This window comes from Grampus griseus (genome assembly GCF_964374135.1).
Source record: "Grampus griseus genome assembly, chromosome: 1".
NCBI classification, from domain to species: domain Eukaryota; kingdom Metazoa; phylum Chordata; class Mammalia; order Artiodactyla; family Delphinidae; genus Grampus; species Grampus griseus.
Window position 1 is genome coordinate 148,044,312 of NC_139017.1, and position 20,638 is coordinate 148,064,949.

At 57.9% G+C, this 20,638-nt stretch overlaps 1 protein-coding gene across 1 annotated transcript in view; it reads right to left on the reverse strand.

Annotated features, from left to right (window-relative positions):
* The window catches only part of SZT2 (SZT2 subunit of KICSTOR complex), a 51,165-nt gene that overhangs the window by 10,065 nt on the left and 20,462 nt on the right, over positions 1 to 20,638 (reverse strand). The window contains exons 9-58 of the mRNA XM_082670360.1: positions 20,391 to 20,561; positions 19,736 to 19,970; positions 19,417 to 19,546; positions 18,530 to 18,672; positions 18,123 to 18,275; positions 17,862 to 17,976; positions 17,430 to 17,647; positions 17,115 to 17,330; positions 16,647 to 16,725; positions 16,306 to 16,400; positions 15,866 to 16,034; positions 15,551 to 15,665; positions 15,324 to 15,437; positions 14,952 to 15,122; positions 14,711 to 14,805; positions 14,344 to 14,467; positions 14,073 to 14,237; positions 13,777 to 13,981; positions 13,357 to 13,472; positions 13,000 to 13,246; positions 11,993 to 12,134; positions 11,755 to 11,847; positions 11,539 to 11,617; positions 11,151 to 11,444; positions 10,853 to 10,994; positions 10,578 to 10,673; positions 10,426 to 10,489; positions 10,016 to 10,201; positions 9,501 to 9,668; positions 9,325 to 9,412; positions 9,154 to 9,225; positions 8,775 to 8,976; positions 7,851 to 7,950; positions 6,999 to 7,128; positions 4,939 to 5,091; positions 4,733 to 4,835; positions 4,538 to 4,643; positions 4,340 to 4,451; positions 3,590 to 3,708; positions 3,313 to 3,477; positions 2,949 to 3,033; positions 2,621 to 2,785; positions 2,365 to 2,532; positions 1,855 to 2,006; positions 1,259 to 1,425; positions 1,068 to 1,165; positions 847 to 979; positions 601 to 731; positions 369 to 469; positions 118 to 294 (exon numbers count right to left, since the gene is read on the reverse strand). Of these exons, the coding sequence (XP_082526486.1) occupies positions 118 to 294; positions 369 to 469; positions 601 to 731; positions 847 to 979; positions 1,068 to 1,165; positions 1,259 to 1,425; positions 1,855 to 2,006; positions 2,365 to 2,532; positions 2,621 to 2,785; positions 2,949 to 3,033; positions 3,313 to 3,477; positions 3,590 to 3,708; positions 4,340 to 4,451; positions 4,538 to 4,643; positions 4,733 to 4,835; positions 4,939 to 5,091; positions 6,999 to 7,128; positions 7,851 to 7,950; positions 8,775 to 8,976; positions 9,154 to 9,225; positions 9,325 to 9,412; positions 9,501 to 9,668; positions 10,016 to 10,201; positions 10,426 to 10,489; positions 10,578 to 10,673; positions 10,853 to 10,994; positions 11,151 to 11,444; positions 11,539 to 11,617; positions 11,755 to 11,847; positions 11,993 to 12,134; positions 13,000 to 13,246; positions 13,357 to 13,472; positions 13,777 to 13,981; positions 14,073 to 14,237; positions 14,344 to 14,467; positions 14,711 to 14,805; positions 14,952 to 15,122; positions 15,324 to 15,437; positions 15,551 to 15,665; positions 15,866 to 16,034; positions 16,306 to 16,400; positions 16,647 to 16,725; positions 17,115 to 17,330; positions 17,430 to 17,647; positions 17,862 to 17,976; positions 18,123 to 18,275; positions 18,530 to 18,672; positions 19,417 to 19,546; positions 19,736 to 19,970; positions 20,391 to 20,561 (7,067 nt within the window). The remainder of the gene's footprint in view (positions 1 to 117; positions 295 to 368; positions 470 to 600; positions 732 to 846; positions 980 to 1,067; positions 1,166 to 1,258; positions 1,426 to 1,854; positions 2,007 to 2,364; positions 2,533 to 2,620; positions 2,786 to 2,948; positions 3,034 to 3,312; positions 3,478 to 3,589; positions 3,709 to 4,339; positions 4,452 to 4,537; positions 4,644 to 4,732; positions 4,836 to 4,938; positions 5,092 to 6,998; positions 7,129 to 7,850; positions 7,951 to 8,774; positions 8,977 to 9,153; positions 9,226 to 9,324; positions 9,413 to 9,500; positions 9,669 to 10,015; positions 10,202 to 10,425; positions 10,490 to 10,577; positions 10,674 to 10,852; positions 10,995 to 11,150; positions 11,445 to 11,538; positions 11,618 to 11,754; positions 11,848 to 11,992; positions 12,135 to 12,999; positions 13,247 to 13,356; positions 13,473 to 13,776; positions 13,982 to 14,072; positions 14,238 to 14,343; positions 14,468 to 14,710; positions 14,806 to 14,951; positions 15,123 to 15,323; positions 15,438 to 15,550; positions 15,666 to 15,865; positions 16,035 to 16,305; positions 16,401 to 16,646; positions 16,726 to 17,114; positions 17,331 to 17,429; positions 17,648 to 17,861; positions 17,977 to 18,122; positions 18,276 to 18,529; positions 18,673 to 19,416; positions 19,547 to 19,735; positions 19,971 to 20,390; positions 20,562 to 20,638) is intronic.

The window sequence follows — 20,638 nt, forward strand, 5'->3', positions numbered from 1 at the left end:
CTCTCAGACTCTCCCTCCCCACTGCCCCTGCCCTCAGCCTGTCCCCTCTCCTGTTCCCAAACTGCTACTTCCTTTAGCTGACCACTCAGGAGAGGAGGGAACCTGAGCAGCGGGCACCTTTTCGTCGCGCACTGGGAAGTCCAACTGGCCGTAGTGGTGGAAGAGCCCAAGCTTCTGGCTGAGGAGGCAGAAGATGAGATGGGCGCGTGCGTTCTGCCACTGCACGAGGCGAACCAGTGCTCGGCCCAGGGCCGCCCCCAGGTCTGGGGCCCAGTTGTAGGTCAGCAGCTGCAGCTGGAAGCCAGGGCTCAGCGTCAGTGGGATCATGGAGCCCCTCCTGGGGACTCCAGCCCCTGGCCCACGTCTACCTTCTTGTCCATGACCTCCAGCAGCAAGAACCTCTGCCGGGGAGCATTTCGCCCCAAGCTCCCGTCGCCTCCCGGCTCGAAGCGCTGTACGGCTTTGGCAGCTACAGGGTCAGGGAGGGGCAAAATGAGGGTCTGGGGGCCGATCCCCCTAGATCCCACCCTGCGTCCCACGGGGTCAGCAGCTCCAGGGTCAGTCACTCTGAGCCCACCCTCCTCCGGGCCGTGGCCTCACCCTGCTGGGTGGGTCTCCTCCACTGCGAGAAGTTCCTTCCCAGAAGCAGCAGATGCCGCTCAGCGGCCGGGCGGGGAGTTGGGCCCAGCTGTCCAAGGGAACAAGGACTGAAGATCTCTGGCTCAGAAGCCCTAGTGGGAGGGATGGACAGAAAGCAGACCGTCCATGGCCCCATTCCCTGGTTATCTCCTCCTGGGCCAGGCCCCCACCTCTCCTACCTCAGCTTCCATGAGACCCCAAACTCACAAATGCTGCTCAAAGATGCGGACACTGGTGTCTCCAGCCATTGAGGTGACCAGAGTGGTGAACTCAGACAAGACAGATGGGAGCAGGAACCGGGACACCATGTGAGTGGAGCTCCTGGACACCGAGGCACATCCTGGATCCAGGACACAGAAGTCACGGTGGGGCTGTGGCATGGGGACCAGGGCAGGAGCTTAAGGGTGGGAGGGGGGCTGGGGTCTCACCCATCTGAACCATGAACTCCATCCAGCGCTGAGCGACAAGAGCAAACACAGGCTGCAGGGTGCCTGCCTCACCCTCCTCCAGCTGTGTGGTCCTGCGTCTGAAGACACAGCAGGAGTAACAGCCTTGCACCCACATACAAGACGGCTGTGTTTACATGCACCCAACATCCCCTGTGACCACACACACACACCTTTGTCTCTGGGCTCCAGACTCTGGGCCTGCTGCCCGCTCAGTCCCACCGGGAGTCCGAACACTCTCTGTTTTGTGACGCCTCCGGCCCCGAGTGTCTTCTGGCCGATCCAGGACAATGTCATCAGTTGTTTTCGGGGAACCCAAGTCCCCACATTCTGTTTTACTCTGGCAACAATGCAGTGAATGAGGAGGGGCTAAAGGGAAGGGGAACGGGGCGGAGGACGGAGGCATCATGGACGGTAACAAGAGCCTGGAGGATTTGGAGGCCCGGGTTTAGGCCCTGGAGGCTGGCCAAGCAGCCTTGGACAGGCTACTCAACTTTCTGGAGCCTCAGCTACCTCACTGGTGGAAGGCCTGCTGCAATCATGCAGGCTGTGAGGATCCGACAGGAAAAGTGGAAGTGAAAGCACTTAACAAGCTGAGGCACTCTCTGTATCAGTGAGAACTTGCCACGCTCTGCACACTCCTATACAAGGCACAGAGCAGTTTTACACAACAGGAGATCTGGGGCGGGGCCTGTAGGGGCGTGTAGGGGAGACAGGAGGCAGACAAGAAGGCAGATGTCAACTTCACCACCTCCCTTTCTCCCATTACCAGCATATCCCAGAAGCTACGTCGGCCAGCTTTGCTTGGGGGTGTCACAGGCTCGCCAGGGCGAGGGCCAGGGCCAGGGCCGGGGCCAGGGGGAAAGATGCTAGCTCGGCCTGCAGGGCTCTTGGTTTCCAATGACCCGCTCTTGAGACTTCCTGTGGGCACCAGACATTACAGACTCCTGTCACTGACCATCAATCCCCATTTCAGACAATCTAGCCCCAAGACTGGTAAGAGAGTGATGTGCCACTTACTCTGCCTGTTCCTGAATGGCAGTATATGCAACTGAAGGTGCGTGGCTGTGTGTGTTTGTGTGAAGGGAGTTCCTGACCATATATTCCCCCTCTGAGTGAGTGACCAGCATGCATACATTTCTACCAAGGCGTATCACCTTGCTGATGCAGGGAAGGTGATGGACAACTGTGAACGTGTATTTCAGATGGGGCCTCTGCGAGTCTCCCCAGACTCTCACGTTTGCACCTAGACCTGTGAGGTTCTCCAGACCCTGCATACCTGGGGATGTGTCCTCTGTACATAGTGAAGCTGGCAGCAGCCGGAGCTCCATGATGGCATCAGCCAGGGCCTGGCGAGCTGCTGCTCGGAGCTTCTCCTCCAGCTGCACGATACTGATGTTCCCCTTTTCCCACACATCCAGTCGAAGCCGTGGGGCCCCGTTCGGAGCTGGAGGAGAGAATGGGGGCCACTTGAGTGTGTCCCTGGTTTCTACAGCATTAAATGAACACCCCCTCCTCTGACCAAGCTTCCCTACCTGAAGAGTTATCCGGCACGACTGGGCAGCGAGTGACTTGAGTCAGCTGCTCAAATTCCTCCTCGTGCAGTGGGTCTGGGGGCCCCGGAGAAGAGGGGGGGCATGATGCCAGTGAGATGGGGGCTCCCTCCTTATCCACAAAAGCTAGAGTGATGCAGGCGACCCCTAGGTAGAAATCCACAGGAAAGCTCAGGTCTGGGACTTCCAGGCCCTGCCCCACCCCACCCAACCCCCCTCAGCTGCAAGGCTGGGAAAGGCCCTCAGCTGCGAGACAGGAACAGGCTTTCCCATGCCTGGTGGTGCCACGGGCCCAGGCCCTGCACTGTACCTTTGCCCCCAGTGCCTTGTCCTCCAGGCTTGTTGTACAAGTAGATGTCCAAGTCGGGGAGGCCACCCTGTGGTGGGAGTGGATGCTGGGGAGAGAACGGCCACCGAGCACTAAGACCAGGCAAATGGACAAATGCCATCAGGGAACGGGTACCCACAAGGGGAAGTGGGGGACAGCTACACGTAGAAGCACAGGAAGACACAGGTAGGTAATAAAGGCCAGGGAAAGGGGGCCTGGGTGTACACAGGTCCATGGGCAAAGGTACATTGGCAGGGGCATCTGTAGCAAACAGTTACACAGCAAGGGTGTGTGGTGGGTGGAGGGCCTGGTGCAAGCGGGTGGGGAGAGGTGCGTGCAGTCTCACCTGGAAGTGGTTCCGGCTGTTGCTGTCTGTGTACTTGGGCGAGTGCAGGAAGATGAGCAGATTCTGCCGCAGGTACCAGGCCAGGGCAGGAAGCCAGGGCCTGCAGGAGGGCGGCAGCGCCAGATGCAGCACCTCCGAGGGCAGACTTCCTGGGGGCTGGATGAACTGCAGAGGGAGGGAAGGAAGGGGAGTCAGAGATGAAGAGGTTCCCACGGAGACCGTCCCTGCGGCTGGCTGCGTGGGAGGAGCCATGCAGGGAGCCTGGGAGGGAGCTGACCTCCACATCAGCCGGCGTCAGCTTGCAGTTCCGAACGAGCATGACTGTGATGACGTCCAGGGTGGCCTCATCCAGGCGCCGACGCAGAACCCGCACCAGCTCATCTGTGATCTCGGGACCTGGACACAGCCACAGTGGCAAGGTGGGGACACGGGCGGAGGATCCAGCTACCCCCATCCCAGCCCTTAACCCCAGACTCAAACAGACTCCCATGCACCAGAGGCAGCCAACACCAGGTTCTGGTTCTGCCAAGCTACTCGTACGTGACCGTGGACAAGTGAGTCTAACCTCTCAAAGCCTCGGTGCCCCCCTCAATACAATGGGGATAATAATAGCAACTACCTCATATGTCGCAGTCTTAGCCCAAGACTAGTGCACACTTTTGAGCCATAAATAAATTAAATGAGCCAGTTGCCTACTGGATGCCTCAGGCTCATCGTATCCCAAACCGAACCCATCATCTTCATCCCAAACCTGCCCCAGTACCCGGCCAGTGGTACCACCATCTATCCACACAGTCACCCAGGACAGACACCTGGGTGTCAACTTTTACAGCTCCTCTTCCCTAAGCTGCATTTCAGTCAGCGACAGGTCCTACCCCTAAACACCCCAGGAGCCTGTCCTTTCCCACCCAGCTCCTGCTCGAGAGGAGCCCAGAGCACAGCATGAGCTGGCATAAGAAGAAGAGAAGTCCCAGAGGACTTTGGAACCTCATCTGGTCACTCCCCTACCCCTCCTCATGGCCCTCACCTGCCTGCCCTACGCCATGCACCAGCAGCTGGATATGTCTGTCCACTTGGCCCACAGGACGAGCAGCATCTGAACCTCTGCTGGAGGCCATGTCCAGGGGGGAACGAGGACCCTGCAGGGAAACTCTGGTCAGGGCCCGGCTCCAGGGAGCAAAGTATGAGGGAGCACAGGGGCGTCAGGGAGTGGGGGGATACATGCCGAGGCTTCCTCAGAGTAGATGGGCTCCTGGCTTCGGGACAGAGCTAGGGACGGGGGCAGGGCATCGCCGTCCCATGGCCGCTCACTGCAGGACGTCTCCAGGAGCCTGGGAAAGAGTGGCAAGGGCTTTGGACATACCTCCTCCTGCGCCAACCTTAACCCATGCTGTAGCCCATCTTCTCAGGGCCCACATACCGCAGATAGTACACAGCCTTCGTTGCTCGCTCCTGATAAACAAACATATTCTTCCGGTTCACCACGGAGAAGGCATTGAGCACAGAGCGCAGGGCCTGGATGGCTGTGAGAGGAACATGGGTTTAGGAAACTCCCTTCTCCAGATCCCCCCCCTCACAACCTCGACTCCCCTGAACTCTACCTGCCCTCTCAGGTCAATCACATACCCCGAGAGACCCCCATGCTGGGCCCCATTTTGAGGCGTGAGTGGACTCGAATCACGGTTCCCCACACAACGTCACAGGAGAAATGGCCAGGGACAAACTGCATGGTGGCTGCTAGGTACCCTCGGGGTCCACAGCTCTCATCAGCAGTGTAATCTGGGGGAAGGGAGACAATGGATCAGAAATGGGACACAGCCCTCTGCCCTGAGACTTCTCACCTGTGAACCGGCCTACCTGTCCTACTCCTCGGGCCTATTACTCTGCAGGGAGGATAGATGGTGATTCTGGGTAATAAGATAGGACCATGCTTTTAGGAAGATAAGTCACAGCACAAAGGTTTTCAGAACTATGTCAGGGAGATGTGGAGAAGGAGCTAAGAAAAGGTGTCAGGCAAGGCAAAGCATGAGAAAATCCTGCAGATAATGCCAAGACACTCTGAGCCTGTCACAACATATACATATACGTATACACACACATATACATATACACACATATACACATGCGGGGTACACAACATACACCCCCTTGTGTACTCATTGGGAGTTGCAACAATAACCCCATTAAAACAAAAAGGGCATGACTGCTTACACACACGTGCAGCAAAGTGGGGGGAAACTACGTCCTGTGCTTTGGAGGACAGCTATCCCAGAGAACCCAAAGGGTAGTGTGGCTCTACACAAGAGCCCATGGCCATAGCCCATGGCCTCAATCCACCCTTTTTAGGTTTCCAGGTCGATGAGGAACCTTCCGGTAGGTCAAGGTGGCAATTTGGTTTCCCAGAGAAGCTGCTGTCAGATGTGAGCAGCATGCAGGATACCTGGGAGGCTGCAGAGTCTGGAATGGAATGCTGGTTGCTAAGGGTTTCAGCAAAACCATATGGAGAGACTAAAATGAGGAAGGGCTGGGTCTGGATTCTGACTGATCTAACATCCTGGGCTGCTGGGAGCCATTGTGAAGTAAAAGTGCTTGGCTGTCACAGCTCATACTCAATTTGCAGAAGATGCTTCAAAACCCTGGGAAGTCCATCAATTATGGGGATTCTGCTTTGATATGGAATACGTCCCAGGATGAGCTGAGAGATGTACTCTCCCGGAGCTGTTAGGAGCGCTCGTCCACAGACTTGCTGAGAATGTTAAAGATAAGGAGTGATCTGACTTTTATAACAGAGAGACAACAGCAAAGGAATGGCATGATCCGGCTTTCCTCTGTGAGCTGGGGTGAGAGGTCATGAGGAGTAAGAGAAGGGAGCAGAATTGCAGAGACTTCAATTACCATCTTGAGTAGATTATCACGTTTCCTAACCACGACCAGAAATCTCAGATTATCACGTTTCCTAACCACGACCAGAAATCTCAGAAAACCCTAAGGGTTCTGTGCCTGCCTGCCTGCCTAGAGGGACAGCCAATCAGAAGGCAAATCCTTCTACCGGCCCTCAGGCTCCACCCCTCTGTTTTTCTCCCCTGTGAGCTGGCCCACTTGTCCACGATGCCCCTGCCCCCTTCTTCGGCCCTGTCTATTACCCTGCAGGGGAAAGACGGTCATTTTGGAAAAGAAGGTAGGACCAGAGAGAGGCGTGCATTTAGGAAGACAGGTCACAGCAGGGGCCTCTTCCGTGTACCTTCTCTCCTGTATTTCTCCCCCTCTGCTGGCTCTTTCCCGTGGAACATAAGGGTGCTCAAGTCTCTACCTTATTTTAAACTCCTGCCTTGCCTCCCACCTTCCTTCAGTTTCTGCTGGATCTACTTTGTCTCCTCCTTCACTGCCAGGCTACTTGAAAGACAAATTAGTCCCAGCTCCTCTTCCCGAACATCCTTTCATGTTTCCATTTCCTCTGGTTTCTACTCCCGTCTCTCCATTGAAAGCATTTTCACTAAAGTCACTGATGAACTCGCAACAGCCAAACCTGGTGATCCTTTTCTGTCCTCTCCTCCTTGCCCTCCCTGTAGTACCTGGCACTGATGGCCAGTTAATGGTGACTCTACCCGCAGCTTCTCAACAGAGTCTTCGATAAAGCCAAGGGCAGCAGCATCCCCTGGGGAGGGAGGCTCCTGGGTGGGACCCACCATCACTGGGCAGTGGTACCCGCTGACGGGAGTGGAAGGGCGTCTCGCTGCGCCATAGATCTTCTTCACTCTCAGCCACCAGAAGAGAGTTACACACGTGACTGTCATGAAGGTCCTGAAGCAGCAGCCGCTGGGAGAAGAAGGAGCAAGGTCTCAGGGAGCTGAAATATTCCCCCATACAATGGTGGGGGTGGTGAGGGGTGATCAAAGGCTGGAGAGAACGCCCATTACCACTGGGGGTAAGAAGTCAAAAAGAGCACCTGTAACCCTGGGAGCTCAGAGATGACGTCTGACAGCCACTGGGCTCCGGGCTCTGAGCACTGAAGCCCAGTTAGGAACACCTGTCCCTCCTCTTTGCCAGAATCTGCTCACCATCTTAAAAAAATCTCTTCTTCCCAGCTTTCCCTGACACTGCAGGTGGTCAGATCCCTGTTACATGCTCTCACACCAGTCTCTGCTTTTCCTCTGTAGAAGCCTTCACAATTGTAGCGGAAGTAGTTAGTGTGTTTTAGTTGTTCCATGTCTATCTCCTCCACTTGACATAAGCTCCAGAGAGTCAGGGTTTCCCTCTGTCTTGTTCACTATCGTGTCCCAAATGGTAGCACAGTGCAATGAGAGGGAGCATCTCACAGACACTGGGAGGGGACTAGAGAGTAAACCACCCTGGGGGTGGGTTAGGGAGAGCTCCCCAGTTTGTAGGGAGCCTGGGGAGTAATAGCATCCCAGTAACTAAGGGTCAAAGAAAACATCCAAGATGGATCAACAGCCTCTGAAGGTCAACTTCCCGGAAACCCCTTCCTCATCTGGGCTGTGTCCCATGCCTGGAAAGCCCTGCCCCCTGCTGCCTCTTACCTGGTTGACCTCCCTGCAGATCTCCCCAACTCGCCTCACCAGGAGCTGCTGCAGGTGGCGACACTCAGTGCCTGGCCCCCCATCCTCCCGAATCAGGCTCCTGGGAAGGATGGATCAGACAGAATTGCACGGGGAGGGAATGGGGGGAGGGTGTCATGGGAGTTGGTGCCAAGAGGAACCATGAAAAGGAAGGAGGACTGGACAAGGGGAAGTAAACAAGATGGGAACTGGGAAAGATGGAATTCTCGATAGCAATTCTGGAAGCCTGGGTTCCATGCTTGCCTCACCAGCTGCCATACTGAGGCTTCCATCATGCAGCTCACCTTCTCTACCCTCAGATCTTCTTCCTCAGAATGGTGGGTCCTCCCTTCTCTCAACACCCCCACTCCTCTCAACACTGTGACTACAGCAGTACTGAACCAGATACCTAGGTATGGTTCCTGGCGCTGCCGCTTACTAACTGAGACCTTGGGCAAGTGTTTAACTTATCTGTGCTGGAGTTTCTTCATTCAGACCACGAGGATAGTAATACCTCATAGGGCTGTTACAGATTAAATGAGTTGATCCATGTAAAAAACTTAGAACGGTGCCTGCCGCATAGCAAGTACTTGTTAAATATTACCTATCATCCCTTATTTTCATGTATCTACAGCTCCTGAAGCTGCTGTGAACTACAGATGCTCTTAATGCTCGGCTAGGAACCAAAATCCTCATCAGCTTTTCAACTCCATTAGGAAAGCAGAGTGATGTGCTTTGCTACAGTCTGTGGGAAGTGGTCAGGAGCCCCAACCTTAGAATACAAGTCAGACCCCTACCCAAACTCTCAGCCCCAAGTCTAGCCTTCTAACGACACTGAAGCGGGGTGACGTGGGACCAGGGAGAAGCTAACATCAGAGCTGGGTGTGGGGCCCCGCTGCTCCTTACCGCGCGTGTGCATACACTTCCACACGGTCCTGCAGCACCCGGACGATGAGCCAGAAGTCAGGCAGGCAGGGCCCAGGGAGGCCCGCAAGTGAAGGCTGTGGAGGCGCCGGGCCGGGCGGGGTCCGCAGCGTGAAGGGGGCCTTCTCACCTGGGGTCTCACTGGGACCCTCACTGTCTGAGCCACTGCTGCCACCATCGTAACCTGTGTCAAACGTGCTGAAGTTCAACCCCATCCTTAGGCTCATCTGAGCCCCAAGTGTATCAGCTCGGTGGGCCCCTCCAGGTTAGTCCCTTCTGATGGCCCTGCCCAGACCTTTCACTGTGCAGCCCTGAGTCCACTTCCCATCAGCTTAGTCTTCCATGCCCCACCCCAGCTTACCTAGGTGGTCTGAGTCCACACTGCCCTGACTGGACATGAGTCTGAGTCCCCGGCTGGGCCCAGGCTGGCTCCCTGGGAAGAGAAGGGAAATGCCTGGAGCCTCTCTCAATCCTGCCGAGGATGCCCTCTGAACGTGGAAGCAGGGCCAGGGAGGTGCAAGTCCTCTCTTACCTTGCTGGGGCAGGCTGGGCAGACTGATGAGCAGGGGGCCCTCAGAATCCTCTGGAGAGCCAGGGGCTTGGGGGCTGGCTATCAGGGCCTGAGAGGCAGGAGATCAGGATGGAGTACAGGCCCCACACTTCCACCACCACCTGCTCCGTTCCCAGGTCAGCCCAGGAAAGACTCACCTCCCCTTCGACGCCTTCCGCCCTGTCCTCCTGGCTGTGCCAAGCCCAGGCCGCCGAAGGGGGCTCCCCATGGGACCCACCTGGCTCTTGGCCCACTGCCACAAAGAAGAAGCCGCTGTCGGCGTCCTCGAGAAGAATATGCCCAGGGAGGTGGAGGCGGCGGAACTCCTGGGGAGCAGGAACCAAGGGCAGAGGTTAGGCAGGACAGCCCTCCCTGGTCACGGCACCCCACACTTCCTCATCAGACCCTCACAACTACCTGGTGAAGCAGACACTAGCATCCCTACTGCTGAGTTACAAAAAGGCTCAGTGACTTGCCTAAGGTTCAACAGGCCCAGTGGCAAGGTTGAGCTGGGTCTCTTCCCACTGAGCTGGGCTGCCAGGCGTGGGGTAGAGGTCAAACAATAGGGTGAGGAGGTGAACTCAAACCAAGAGAGGGCCTTCCGGTTCTGCATGTGGAGTCCAGGGACGGACGGGCACCCAGGTGACCAGGGAGCATTCTGCGGGCAGCATACCTCCTTGAACTGTGTGAGGGAGCGCTCTGGCCCGAACACAAAGCTCAGTGGCAGAGTCTGGCGAAGGCAGGTGGAGCGTCCGAGAGAGCTATGGATGTGGGCGGCTGCACGGTGCAGGGCGGGGCTCTGGGGGAGGCCCCCTCTTCGGAGTGCCCCCACCATCTCGTCCTCCAGCAACCAGCGGATCTGCAGGGGGAGAGCAACCGAGGAAGTGGTGAAGGGCACTTCCCATGCTGATTGGGACGTCACTGCACTCTTAGATTAGAAGATACTGGAAGATACTCCACCTCACAGACTGAGAGGCCCCACTTGGACCCCAGCATAAACAGGGTGCCTCACCTCACCATCTGATGGAAAGGGTGTCAGTTACAGAGTTGAGGGGCTGTCACTTAGGTTGGGAAGGCCCTCACCTCACTCATGGTGGTCTCAATAGCCAGTCTGTGGGGTGTGGCCAAATTAGATAGTCCTGGGTGCCTAATTGCAAGAAAGGTTTAGATATTGGTTTCCAGAAAACAAAACCAACAGGGAACAAGGAACTCAGAGAGGGAGTATAAGGAAGTACCTGTCTTCTCCTGGAGGTGGCAGTGGGGGCCCCAGGCCATCATCGGACGGTTGCCCTGGGGATCGTGGGAAGGACGTACTGCTCTCAGATGTTGACCTGAAACAGGGTAGGAGCAAAGGTCAAAGGTCAGCAGCTACTATCCTCCTAGGGCCTCCTCAGCATTCCTTTCTTGGAATCCTTAAGGTACCCTTAGTCCCCAGGTGCCCACAGACTCCTTAATGGTCCCGCTACTCCAACAAGACCCCAGATACCCCCCACCAAACTTGCTGTCCCACCGGTGGTGCTGAGGGTCTGAGGTCGGGGGGAGCTCCACTTCCAGGGGCAAGGTCAGCACAAAGACGTCCAGAGTGACACTGAGGTCCCGCAGAGGAACTCGGCCTCCAATGGGGGGGCCTTCCAGACTAGAAAGCACCTGGCCTGGGAGAGGGGGAAAGTCAGGGGTTACTGCAGCCCTGGGATGAACACAGCTTCCAAGTCTCCAGGGCTAAAGAGTTACACCCGTAGGCTCTCTCCCCAGGCAGGCAGACAGGCTGCATCGGACCAGTGGCCCTTCCCTAGGCACCCCAAACTCACCCAGGCAGGTGGGCAGGCTGCACACGGGTACTGAGCTGTGCTGGCCGCGTAGCCGCACAGAGCATGTGAGGTGCAGGAAGAGTGGTGGCAGGTCATGTGCCAGGCTCTCGGGCCCCGTGGGTGAGTCGCCCCCCAGGATGCTGAAGGAGTCTTCATCAGGGTTCACGGTATCTGCGTCTGACAATGAGGCGGAGTCCAGCCCAGCAGGCCCCAGGTCTGGTTCACGGCTCTCGAGGTATTCCACCTCCAGCTCTGGGTCACTCTCGGTGACCACACAGCAGGCAGACGTGTCTCCTAGAGATACACGTCATGTGGATAGGTTGGCAGCAAAGGCCCCCGAATCTTGGCTTGAAGCAGCCTTTCCACCTCTACCCGCTTGCCTATATACCTTCTTCTCCCATGAGCTCAGCCTCTGAAAACTCCAAGTCACTGACTTTTCTGTCTCCTGCGTCCCGGGGGCCCTCATCCTGGGCAAAAGAAAGAGACAGGATGATCCAAGGCAGGGCCTCAGGGAACCGAGAGTTAAGAGGATCTGGGTGGGTCAAGCGGGGCCTCTGGGGCTACAGTTGGGGGTAGGAGCGAGGTAAGGGAGAAAGCCACTCACCTCACGCCTGCTCGATGGAGGGCAATAGAAGAAGTAGTGGGGATTGGAGGGCACTGTGCGGAAGTAGAGACCACTGATCTCCAGGAACTTCTCCTGGTTGGGGGTTAGAAGGAGGATACGATGACAGTCACTGATCGGCAGGACACTGCTCCCACCCTAGAACAGACACCTATACACCCCCAACCCAGGAGGGACCACTGTCCCTGTGCAGGCAGGACTCTGCCCTCTCTCCCCTCACCTGGATGAGGCTATGAAGGGCATCATGCGCCTCTCCTCTGAGCTGGCAGACGTCTGTCAGAGATATCTCCAGGCCAGGGTCTGGATGGCCAGGGACACGGGTGCTCTGAAACTCAGGCTCACTTAGGTCCTCGGTCTCTATGCTGAGTGGTCAGGGTGGGGTGAGGGACAGTGAAGTGTTAGGCACCATCAAGGCCTAAATGAGCCTGCTTCCCGAGTGGGAGCAGCACACACCTGTCTGTCTTTGCCTCTAGGAAGGGTGCTTATTAGCACACGACACGGGCGGGAAGAGGCCGGGAGAACCAACCCACCCATCTTGGCTCTAACCTCATTTCTTAGTGGCTGGACATTGCTGTGAAACAGAGGAATGAGTAAGGCTGACTCCCAGTTTTCTGACTTGGACCAGTGGGTGGAGGGAGAGATCTTTCACCGTGGAGGAGGGACACAGGCGGAGAAGCAAGGGTTGGTGGGAAGAAAGTGCACTCATTTAGGAGGCATGAAAGGTGTGGGATCTAGACCTCCGGAGAGAGAACTGGGCTGGACTTCGATCTGGGCATCACCAGTGCACTCATCCTTCTGCTCCTTCTGCTTCCCCAGTGCTGATCCACTGCAGACACCAGACACACAGCTGTCTGTCTACATGCCTCTCTCCCTCCCTTCAACAGTTTTTGCCTCTATGAAACTCACAGTTCGGGGGATTATTACTATTATGTGAATGTCCTCAGAACAAACTTCTACTTTCACTGATGGCCACTGACAACTCCCCACCCCTAATGTAGCTCAACACTCCACACCAGAACAGGAGAGCGAGGAGAACAAGGAGAGTAGGAGAGGAAGACCGCCGTGGGTGCCAAATGGGAGAAAGAAGCCTGGGCAGGAGGGGTGGGAAGCCAGGACAAAGCACGGCTGGGGACTACCGTGCCCAGCCACTCCCCCAGGTCAGAAGGCCCCTGCTTATAGGGGCTTGTCTGTGTGCTCCCTTATATGTCATTCAAGGACCATCCCAACCTGGACTCAGAAGCCAAGACAGCTCGTTCTCGAGGCTCGGGGCCCTCCTCCACACTGCTGCTGAAGGGCCCAGGGCTGAGAGGACCAGGGCTTGGGGGTGCATGAGGCAAACCCCGAGTGTGGCCACACAGTGCGAGCAGAAAAGGGGTGATGTCTACTTCCTGTAGTAGCTCCTCACAGGCGTCCACTGCTATCAGCATGTCCTGCGAGGTCACGCTCTGTGCTTGCTGCAAGCTCCGGAACAGCCCTAGTGGAAGTGGAAGGGGCCACGAGGGTCAAGCTCTGCAAGGGCCTCTCCAGTCCCCATGCCTGTAATCCTGCAAAGTGGGCTCCTCCCTGCCACGGCGTCACACTCACCACGGACGTAGCATCGCTGTGCATGCTCCTGCAGCAAGGCACAGTGGGTAGCTGCCTCCTTGTGCCTGGGCTCCATCCAGGCTGAGGAGAGGGAAGGCTGGTCGAGGAGCTGAGTCCTAGCAACAGGAGGAAAGAGACGGCTTGGCCAGCTCCCCTGGTGACACCTCAGACTCACCATCTCCAACCTTCCAGTGGATCATCCCTGGGTCCCTACCAAATGTATCCATGGCCCAGCAAGCTCAACTGATGTGCTGAGGAAGTCCAGCATGAAACGGGCAGGACATGGCTCAGAAGCTGAGCTCCTGCCACTGACCATCAACCTGTCTGCCCGTACCCCTGAGTATGTATCTGAGCCACAGCTGGGGGCCACGGTTGGCTGGGAGTTGGGAGAGGACCTAGGTCAACACTGAGGGCACTCACCGGAAGACGAGGTCTCGGGGCGCCTGAGGGGGCTGCACACCCACCATCTGCTCCCTCAGCGCTTCCAGGGAACAGCTATAGATGTAGATAGGACACCGCGTCCGGGGCCCATCTGCACCCTCTGTCTGTGAAGCCTGGCGCCCAGTGTAAGCTGGTAAGTCCTGATGAAAGGGTGGGCTCAGCTCTCCTGGATTCTGGGCACTGTCTGTGGGCAAGAGGTGGCACATGGCTTTGAGCCCTCTTATCTGTTCCCATTTCCGCTGCTGCTTAACTGACTTAAGAGTTAGCAGCCTTACCGCTGGCTGGGGTGACACTGAGGATGGGGACCTGGGACTTTGTTGCCCTGACCCCAGTTCCTCCCTGATCTTTCAGGCTGGGAGCCCCACTCCAGTCCTCGAACTTAGACTTTGTTTCCTCTTGAGAGGGTCCCTCCAGGCCATAGGCAGCCAGATGTTGGACATCTGAAGAGGAAAAGCAAGACGTAACTCAGAGCCGCCTGCTGGGCTGTGGAGGGAGCTCCAGGGCTTGTATCTGAGGGGGTCAGTGAGAGAGGTCCGCGGTTGGTACCTGAGAAGGTCGCAGGGAGGAAAGTCAGAAACACATGCTGGGGGGTCACAAGCCTTGCATAGCAGCGCCACTGAGGGGGCTGGGCAGAGTTGACAGGCCCGAGAGTTTCAGAAGGGCCTAGACTCTGTAAGAGAGAAACAAACTTAGAGCCATCTATAAGGGACCATCCAGTGCCCGCTCTCTTCCTCCGCCCGAGAGTCCATCCTCAGGGATAGCTTCCAAGATCGGGGACCAAGGGGAATGATGGCATCCTGTCAGTGGAGGGGGGCACTTAGTATCCCCAGTGATGGAAAGCTGGGGTGTGAATATGTGGGGACGGCAGGAGGTCACTATGACAAAGGGCTCAAGGAGATGCACCAGTGCTGACCCGGGTGGGAAGAACTGAGTCTCCGCTGGCCTGGGCGCTGCCGCCTGCTTCATCCTTCAGGATCCCACAGTCCCCCACCGGTGGCCCCTCTGGACCTACAATGCGGGTAGAGAGGGGTGGGAGAGAGCAGGGCTCTGAGGTGAAGGGGAGGGGAGGCCAAGACCCAGACAGAAGGCACCCTGTGGGGTGGGGGAAAGCGGCTGGGCCGAAGTCCGGTGCCGGGAATGAGGCGGGGGCTCACGTGGACTGTGGCAGCTCCTCCGCAGCACCTCACGCGGGAAGGCGGCCTGGTCGGCGGCGGGCAGCGGGATCTCCCGGTCACTCAGCTCCTGCCCCAGGCAGCTGTGCAGCAGGCACAGCACCATGTCGTTGGCGGGACAGGGCCCCTCGGCGAGAGGGACGCCCTCTGGCTCTGCCCGACACACACTCTGCTCAGCACCAAGGGTCTACTGCTGCCCGGCGCCCCCGGCTCAGCCCCAACCAGCCCGGCCCCTCCTGCAGCCTCCCAGCCCCCTCCTGCCCCCTCACTCTTCCGCTCATTCGCAGACTCATCTGCCCTCTGTACTCTAACACTCCCTGGCTGGCTGGCCCTCTGGGTACAAGGTTCACCCACCTCTGGAAAGCAGAAGGAAGAACATCTGGATCTGCTGGCACTGTGGCAATAGTCCCATTAGGTCAAAACGGAAAGGGATCTCGTGGACACAGGTGTCTCCTCCCTGGTCCAAGCCTGGGAGGGAGGGAAGGAAGACAAAAGCGCAGTGAGGCCCACAGTCCCTGTCTGTGGCTGCCTTCTCCCCACCCGCTCCCCTGCTCCTCCCCAGGGGCCCCCTCCCCACTGACCATCAGAGACCCTCGGCTCCGGGGGCAGGGGACTCCACTCCTTGCTCTGGCACAGCTGTATCAAGTACTCAAAGCTCAGCATGGAGCCTATGCAGGCAGCATCCCGAGGGTGGAGCTAGAGGAGGAATAGCAGAGGGCAGGGGTCAGCCCCTCCTGGCCAAGAGGACCCCAGCCTCCAGCTCTCAAGGAAGCCCTCACAGTCACGGACATTCAGAACACGGAGACTCAGGGGAACCAGGAAGCCGCCAAGCTGTGCTGCTCCCAAGGGGATGCACCCAACCTGGAAAGTGGTGGGGTACTCCCGAGGCCACTCACAGCTCGAGGGATCTCTGAGTATGCCAAGTCCTGGAGGTGCCTCCAGCTCTCAGGGCCGGGCCCAACTCGTCCATACTGCGGCTCCACCCACACCTCGGTGACCAGGTTGAGCTCCGAGTCTCCCTCCAGGGCCTCCACCTCCACATCATTGTCATCATCTGTTGAGAAGCTAAAGGAGGAAGGGCTCTGAGCCCGGAAGAAAGGAGAGTCCAACCCACCACCACCTGGGTGGGAGTTGGTCCACGGAGGGCGGGAAGGCCAGGGCACACGGGACAGCCACAATTCACATGTGGTCTTTCCAGACCTGCGTCTGCCCAGTAAGGCATCTGGAGACAGTATCTCCCACCCCAACTCTCAGCACTGGGAGACAGAACTTCAGGGGACAGTAGGAAGAAGGGGGAATGTGGAGCAAGGCGGCTCAGAGAGGGGCTGGGCCTCACCTGTCCTTGGTGGAGGTAGAGTGCGGGGGGAAGAGGATGTACTGGACGACGCACGTGTGCCTCTCTTCGACTGCAGCCTGCCCCGGGGGCTCATTCTGGGACAGGATGGGAGAGCTTGGCCCTGCCCCGGCCCAGGCAGAGATCTGGCCTGGCCCAGCTCTGACCCTCAGCACTTTAGTCCCCTCGCCACACTGTCCTGGGACTGGCCTCAGGCCCTGGGTCCTCTGGCCACAGGGTCCCTGTGAGGCAGCGTTTCCAGTGGTCCCAACCCAGCTCAGAGGTGAGTATCCCTGGGATGATGATGGACCTTGGTGGGAGGGGTCGTGAGGGACAGCACATACCTGAATTGGAAGCTCCAGGACCATGTTGATGATTCCCTCCCCGCTGCAGGCAAAGTGGAACCCTTCCGAGAGCCGGACCCTGAAGGCCCACAAGAGTGGGGGTGGGGACAGGATGAGATGGGGAGAGACACTCAGTGTGCAGCCCCTGCTTCCCACGCCACTTACATACCCACTTTCCAGCAGCCATCCAGGCAGACTTGTCTGCTGGTGGCCCTGCCCAAACGACTGGTCCCTCAGGGGTGGCAGGTCCAGTTAGGGCCAGAGGCCAAAATAAACTGAGTCGTGGGAGTCGTGGTGGGGAGGGCAGCAGCCCACACTGCTCTTTGCTGGATCCTCTGCACAGCAGCGGCCACAGCAGAAACTGGGGCTGAGATGGGGCAGTATCTGGCTTAGGCTTTCTGCCAGCTTCCAAACCCAGAGTCTACACTAGACTCTGCCCCAAGTTGCCCAGCAGGCTTGGTGACGTACTCAGTGAGGATGGAGAGGAGCTGGGCGATGGCGCTGAGGGGCAGTGCGGGGGCCAGTCCCGATGGGATGCTCCAGAGCCAGCGCTGATGGTAGAGGTAGCGGGATAGCGACGCCAGGCTAGAAGAGGCCGAGCGGCCCGACACCAAGGGCAGTGGCCCTGGTGGCTCCAGTGTCAGCAAGAAGGGTGCCCGGTAGTCCAGCGGTAGCTTCTCATACCTGAGCAAGGGGGGCAATTCCCAGCTGACCTCTACTCATACCCAGCTTAGCCACAGCCCCCCACGTGCTCCTGGCCCTGTCCCCACTCTCTTTACCAACCTGATGAGCAGCTTGTCCAGTGGCTTATGCAGGACCACAAGGCAGGGCCGATCAGACAGGGCCTGCTGAGGCCCCAGCAGGGGGGGGGACTTGGAGGGAGAGTTGCCCCCACCGGTGCCCCCCAGCCCTTTTCGTTTCACCTTGGGTGTTGGCTCCTTGCTTTGCACCCGGTGGGGGAAACGTAGGCGCAGGATTTCTTCCCGCAAATCCGACACGATCTGAGGGAAAAATGTGATCGGACCTTCCTAATCCCGTCTCCTACAGATGTGGAGAAGGGGCCCACAGACAAGGTGAGAAAACCTTGTACCCCAAGCCTTACTTGGTCTGGGGGCTCCTCCCTCTACTGGCCCTGGCCCTGGGGAGTCTGGGGAGAAAGAGCTAGTCAACATTCCAGGGCTCCTTGGTCTGGGAGTGAGTCGGGGCCCAGCTCACCTTGTGCCGAGCCTGTGCTGGTGTGCCAATGGGGAAACCCAGGCGGAGCACCATGCACGGGGCCTTGGAAATGATGCGGACCATGTAGAAGGAGGAGGGGGGCTGGTCTGGGGCACTGGGGAGAAACGGGAGGGAGTCCGTGAGCAGCCCTTGGCTGGGAGAAGATGGGTTTAGGAGGTAGGAGGGAGAGGGTTTGGGGTGAGAGGAAGAGACGTGGGAAGAGGGGGAGGGGGAGGAGTGAGGGGACATCACTTTGCCCACCTGGAGAGCAGCTTCACATAGGAGTAGCCCTCGACTAGCACGAAGCTGCTCCAGTCACGGAGCAGGGAGGTCAGCGAGGAGTGTGAGATCCTGCACTGCACGGTGCTGTAGCGGCCATTGCTGCCCGGGGTGTGCAGGTGCTTGGGGATTGGCCTGGGAAGAGGGTGTGGAGAGAGAGCAGCCCTCCCAGCCCCAGTCATGGAGCAGAAGAACAAACTGCTACCTCTCTCGCTACTAGGACCTGTCTGAGGATCTGAAGGCTCATGAGCAGGAGGGCTAGGACGGCTCGGAGTTTTCTTGGCCAAGGTCGGTATGGGCTCATCTGCTGCTTCCCTTCTCCATCCCTCCCCGTCCCCTCACCCCAGCCCCTCCGCCCCAACGATGGCCCAACTATGGCGGATACCCACGTGTCATGTTCCAGGATTAGCACTAGGCGATGCATGTGCAGCCAACGCTGCCATGAGTTAGCATCCATGGACAGCACTGGCTTCCAGTAGGCAGCGAACTGGGCGTGGGAGGAGTCGGAACCACTGTGCTGAAGGGAGAGCACCTGGGGACAGGAAGGACAGCCTATAGGAGCATGCATGAATAACCTCCACGCAGCAAACAGAGCCGTGGGGCTCAGGGGGTCAGAGGTGGCTCTGGTGTAAGGCTAGAGGAACCCATGGCCCAGCCTGGGACAGAGGCAAAAACGGCCTCCAATACGAAGGCTGGATTAGGATGAACGAACCCAGGGACAGGCTGTGTAGCCCTTTAAAGATGAATCCAGGCAAAGCATGGAACTTCCACCACTGACTTTGGAGGAAAGCCGCTGAGTGATGGCAGGACCCCAGGACGAGGCCATTATTTGCTAGCATAAGCCCCCTGCTTGTCAGTGCTAGGCTGACAGCCGGGGCTAAGTGTGGAGAAAGCACAGGACAAAGGGAGCCATGGTCTTCAGGAAGTGCATAGTTCACGGTGGTTGGCTGAAGGTGCTGGGTGAGGCCAGAGTATGCCACATGGAGACGGGCAAGGGGGCTCGCAGTTGTCTGGGAGACAACCACCTAGGCATTCTGCAAGTCTTTACCTCTGACACCCGCGGTCTGCTGAGGACCGCCTCTCTCTATAGACCCTTCCTTCCCCCGGGGGCGTGGAAGGAGGGAGGGAGCTCTCAAGGCGAAAGCTCAGGGTCCTGGTTTGGGGGCCTTAGATTTGAGAGGAGAGGAAAACGAACGTGGTTCTGGGCTCTAGGTGCGGTGCCAATCCAAGTCTGGGTGGGCACAAGATGGGGAGAGTGAGCGTTGGGGCCCCTCACCGGGGTGGTGGAGCCGGGTGGGATGTAGAAGAGAGGCACGCCGCTCTTGGTGCTGTCGGGAAGCGTGAAATGTTCCGGGACTGAGGAGAAGGACTGAAGGTGGGCTAGCATCTGGTCCGTCTGATTAATGCTGCAGAATAAGTGCCAACCCTGAGCCTCACCGGACTCCGGTGAGTCAGAGGAGGGGAGCCCCAGGGGCACAGGGGGCCCTGGACACAAGCCTAGTGCTCGGGGTGACCCTCTCTAGCCCCCAGTTGCACACATCTGTCCCTCCACACAACAAATGGGGCACCCCTCACTGAGCGGTGACCTCACTCACCTCTGCAGCGTGTTCCAGAACCGCCGGATAACATGGGTCCGATACAGCGAGCGAATGGGTTGCCTTAGTGCACAGGACACATCGTGCAGGATGTCATAGCCACCTTCCATTGTCACTTCCACCCGGGTGCCTCGAGGGCCCTCAGGCTCCAGGGGCCAGGGTGCCACAGCCACGTACTCAATGCGCATGTTGTGTTTCCACAGCAACACCAGTTTCACCTCCAGCTGGGACCCTCCTTCAGGGGAAGAAGGAGAGCTGGTTAGGGCAGGAGGGCATGGGACTCCAGGCCTGGTACTGAGTCCTATCTGAAACCCCACCTACCACATGAAACTCTAGCCTGGCCAAAGGTTCCAAGCGCGGTTCCACAGAATGCAGGCCCGGAGCCTGCCAACTGACACAACTGAAGTTTGTAGGAGTGATCTGAAAACAAAGCTAAGTTCCGGACACCACACCATCCTCAGCTGACTCACCTGGGGCCAAAGGAGACGGAATTGGAAGCTGAACGCTATGAGAACTAAGCCCTGAAGGCTACTCAGAACCCACTTGTCTCAAATGACAGGCAGAATCTGTCACTGAGACACCCTCTCATGCACGGTACATGTGTGTCTTCTGCTTTGTTCAGACCTGTGGGATACAGCAGGACCTAAACCCTTACCTTTGGCCAGTGTGACCTCTCGGACACTGTAGCCCTCTCGAAGCCGCACAGACACGGTGCTGACCAAGTCAGCCAGCACCTCCTTCTCAGTGTGCTTCTTCCGGCGCAGGGCCAAGGCAGGATTGCTACTTGCGGAGACCAGGTGCTCATTGAACAGGCGGTGCTGAGAGCCTAGAAGACCAGTGAGGATGGGGAAGGGGAAAGTGTTTTATCTGTTAGCTGACAGAGGCACAGGAGCAGAGGCTACA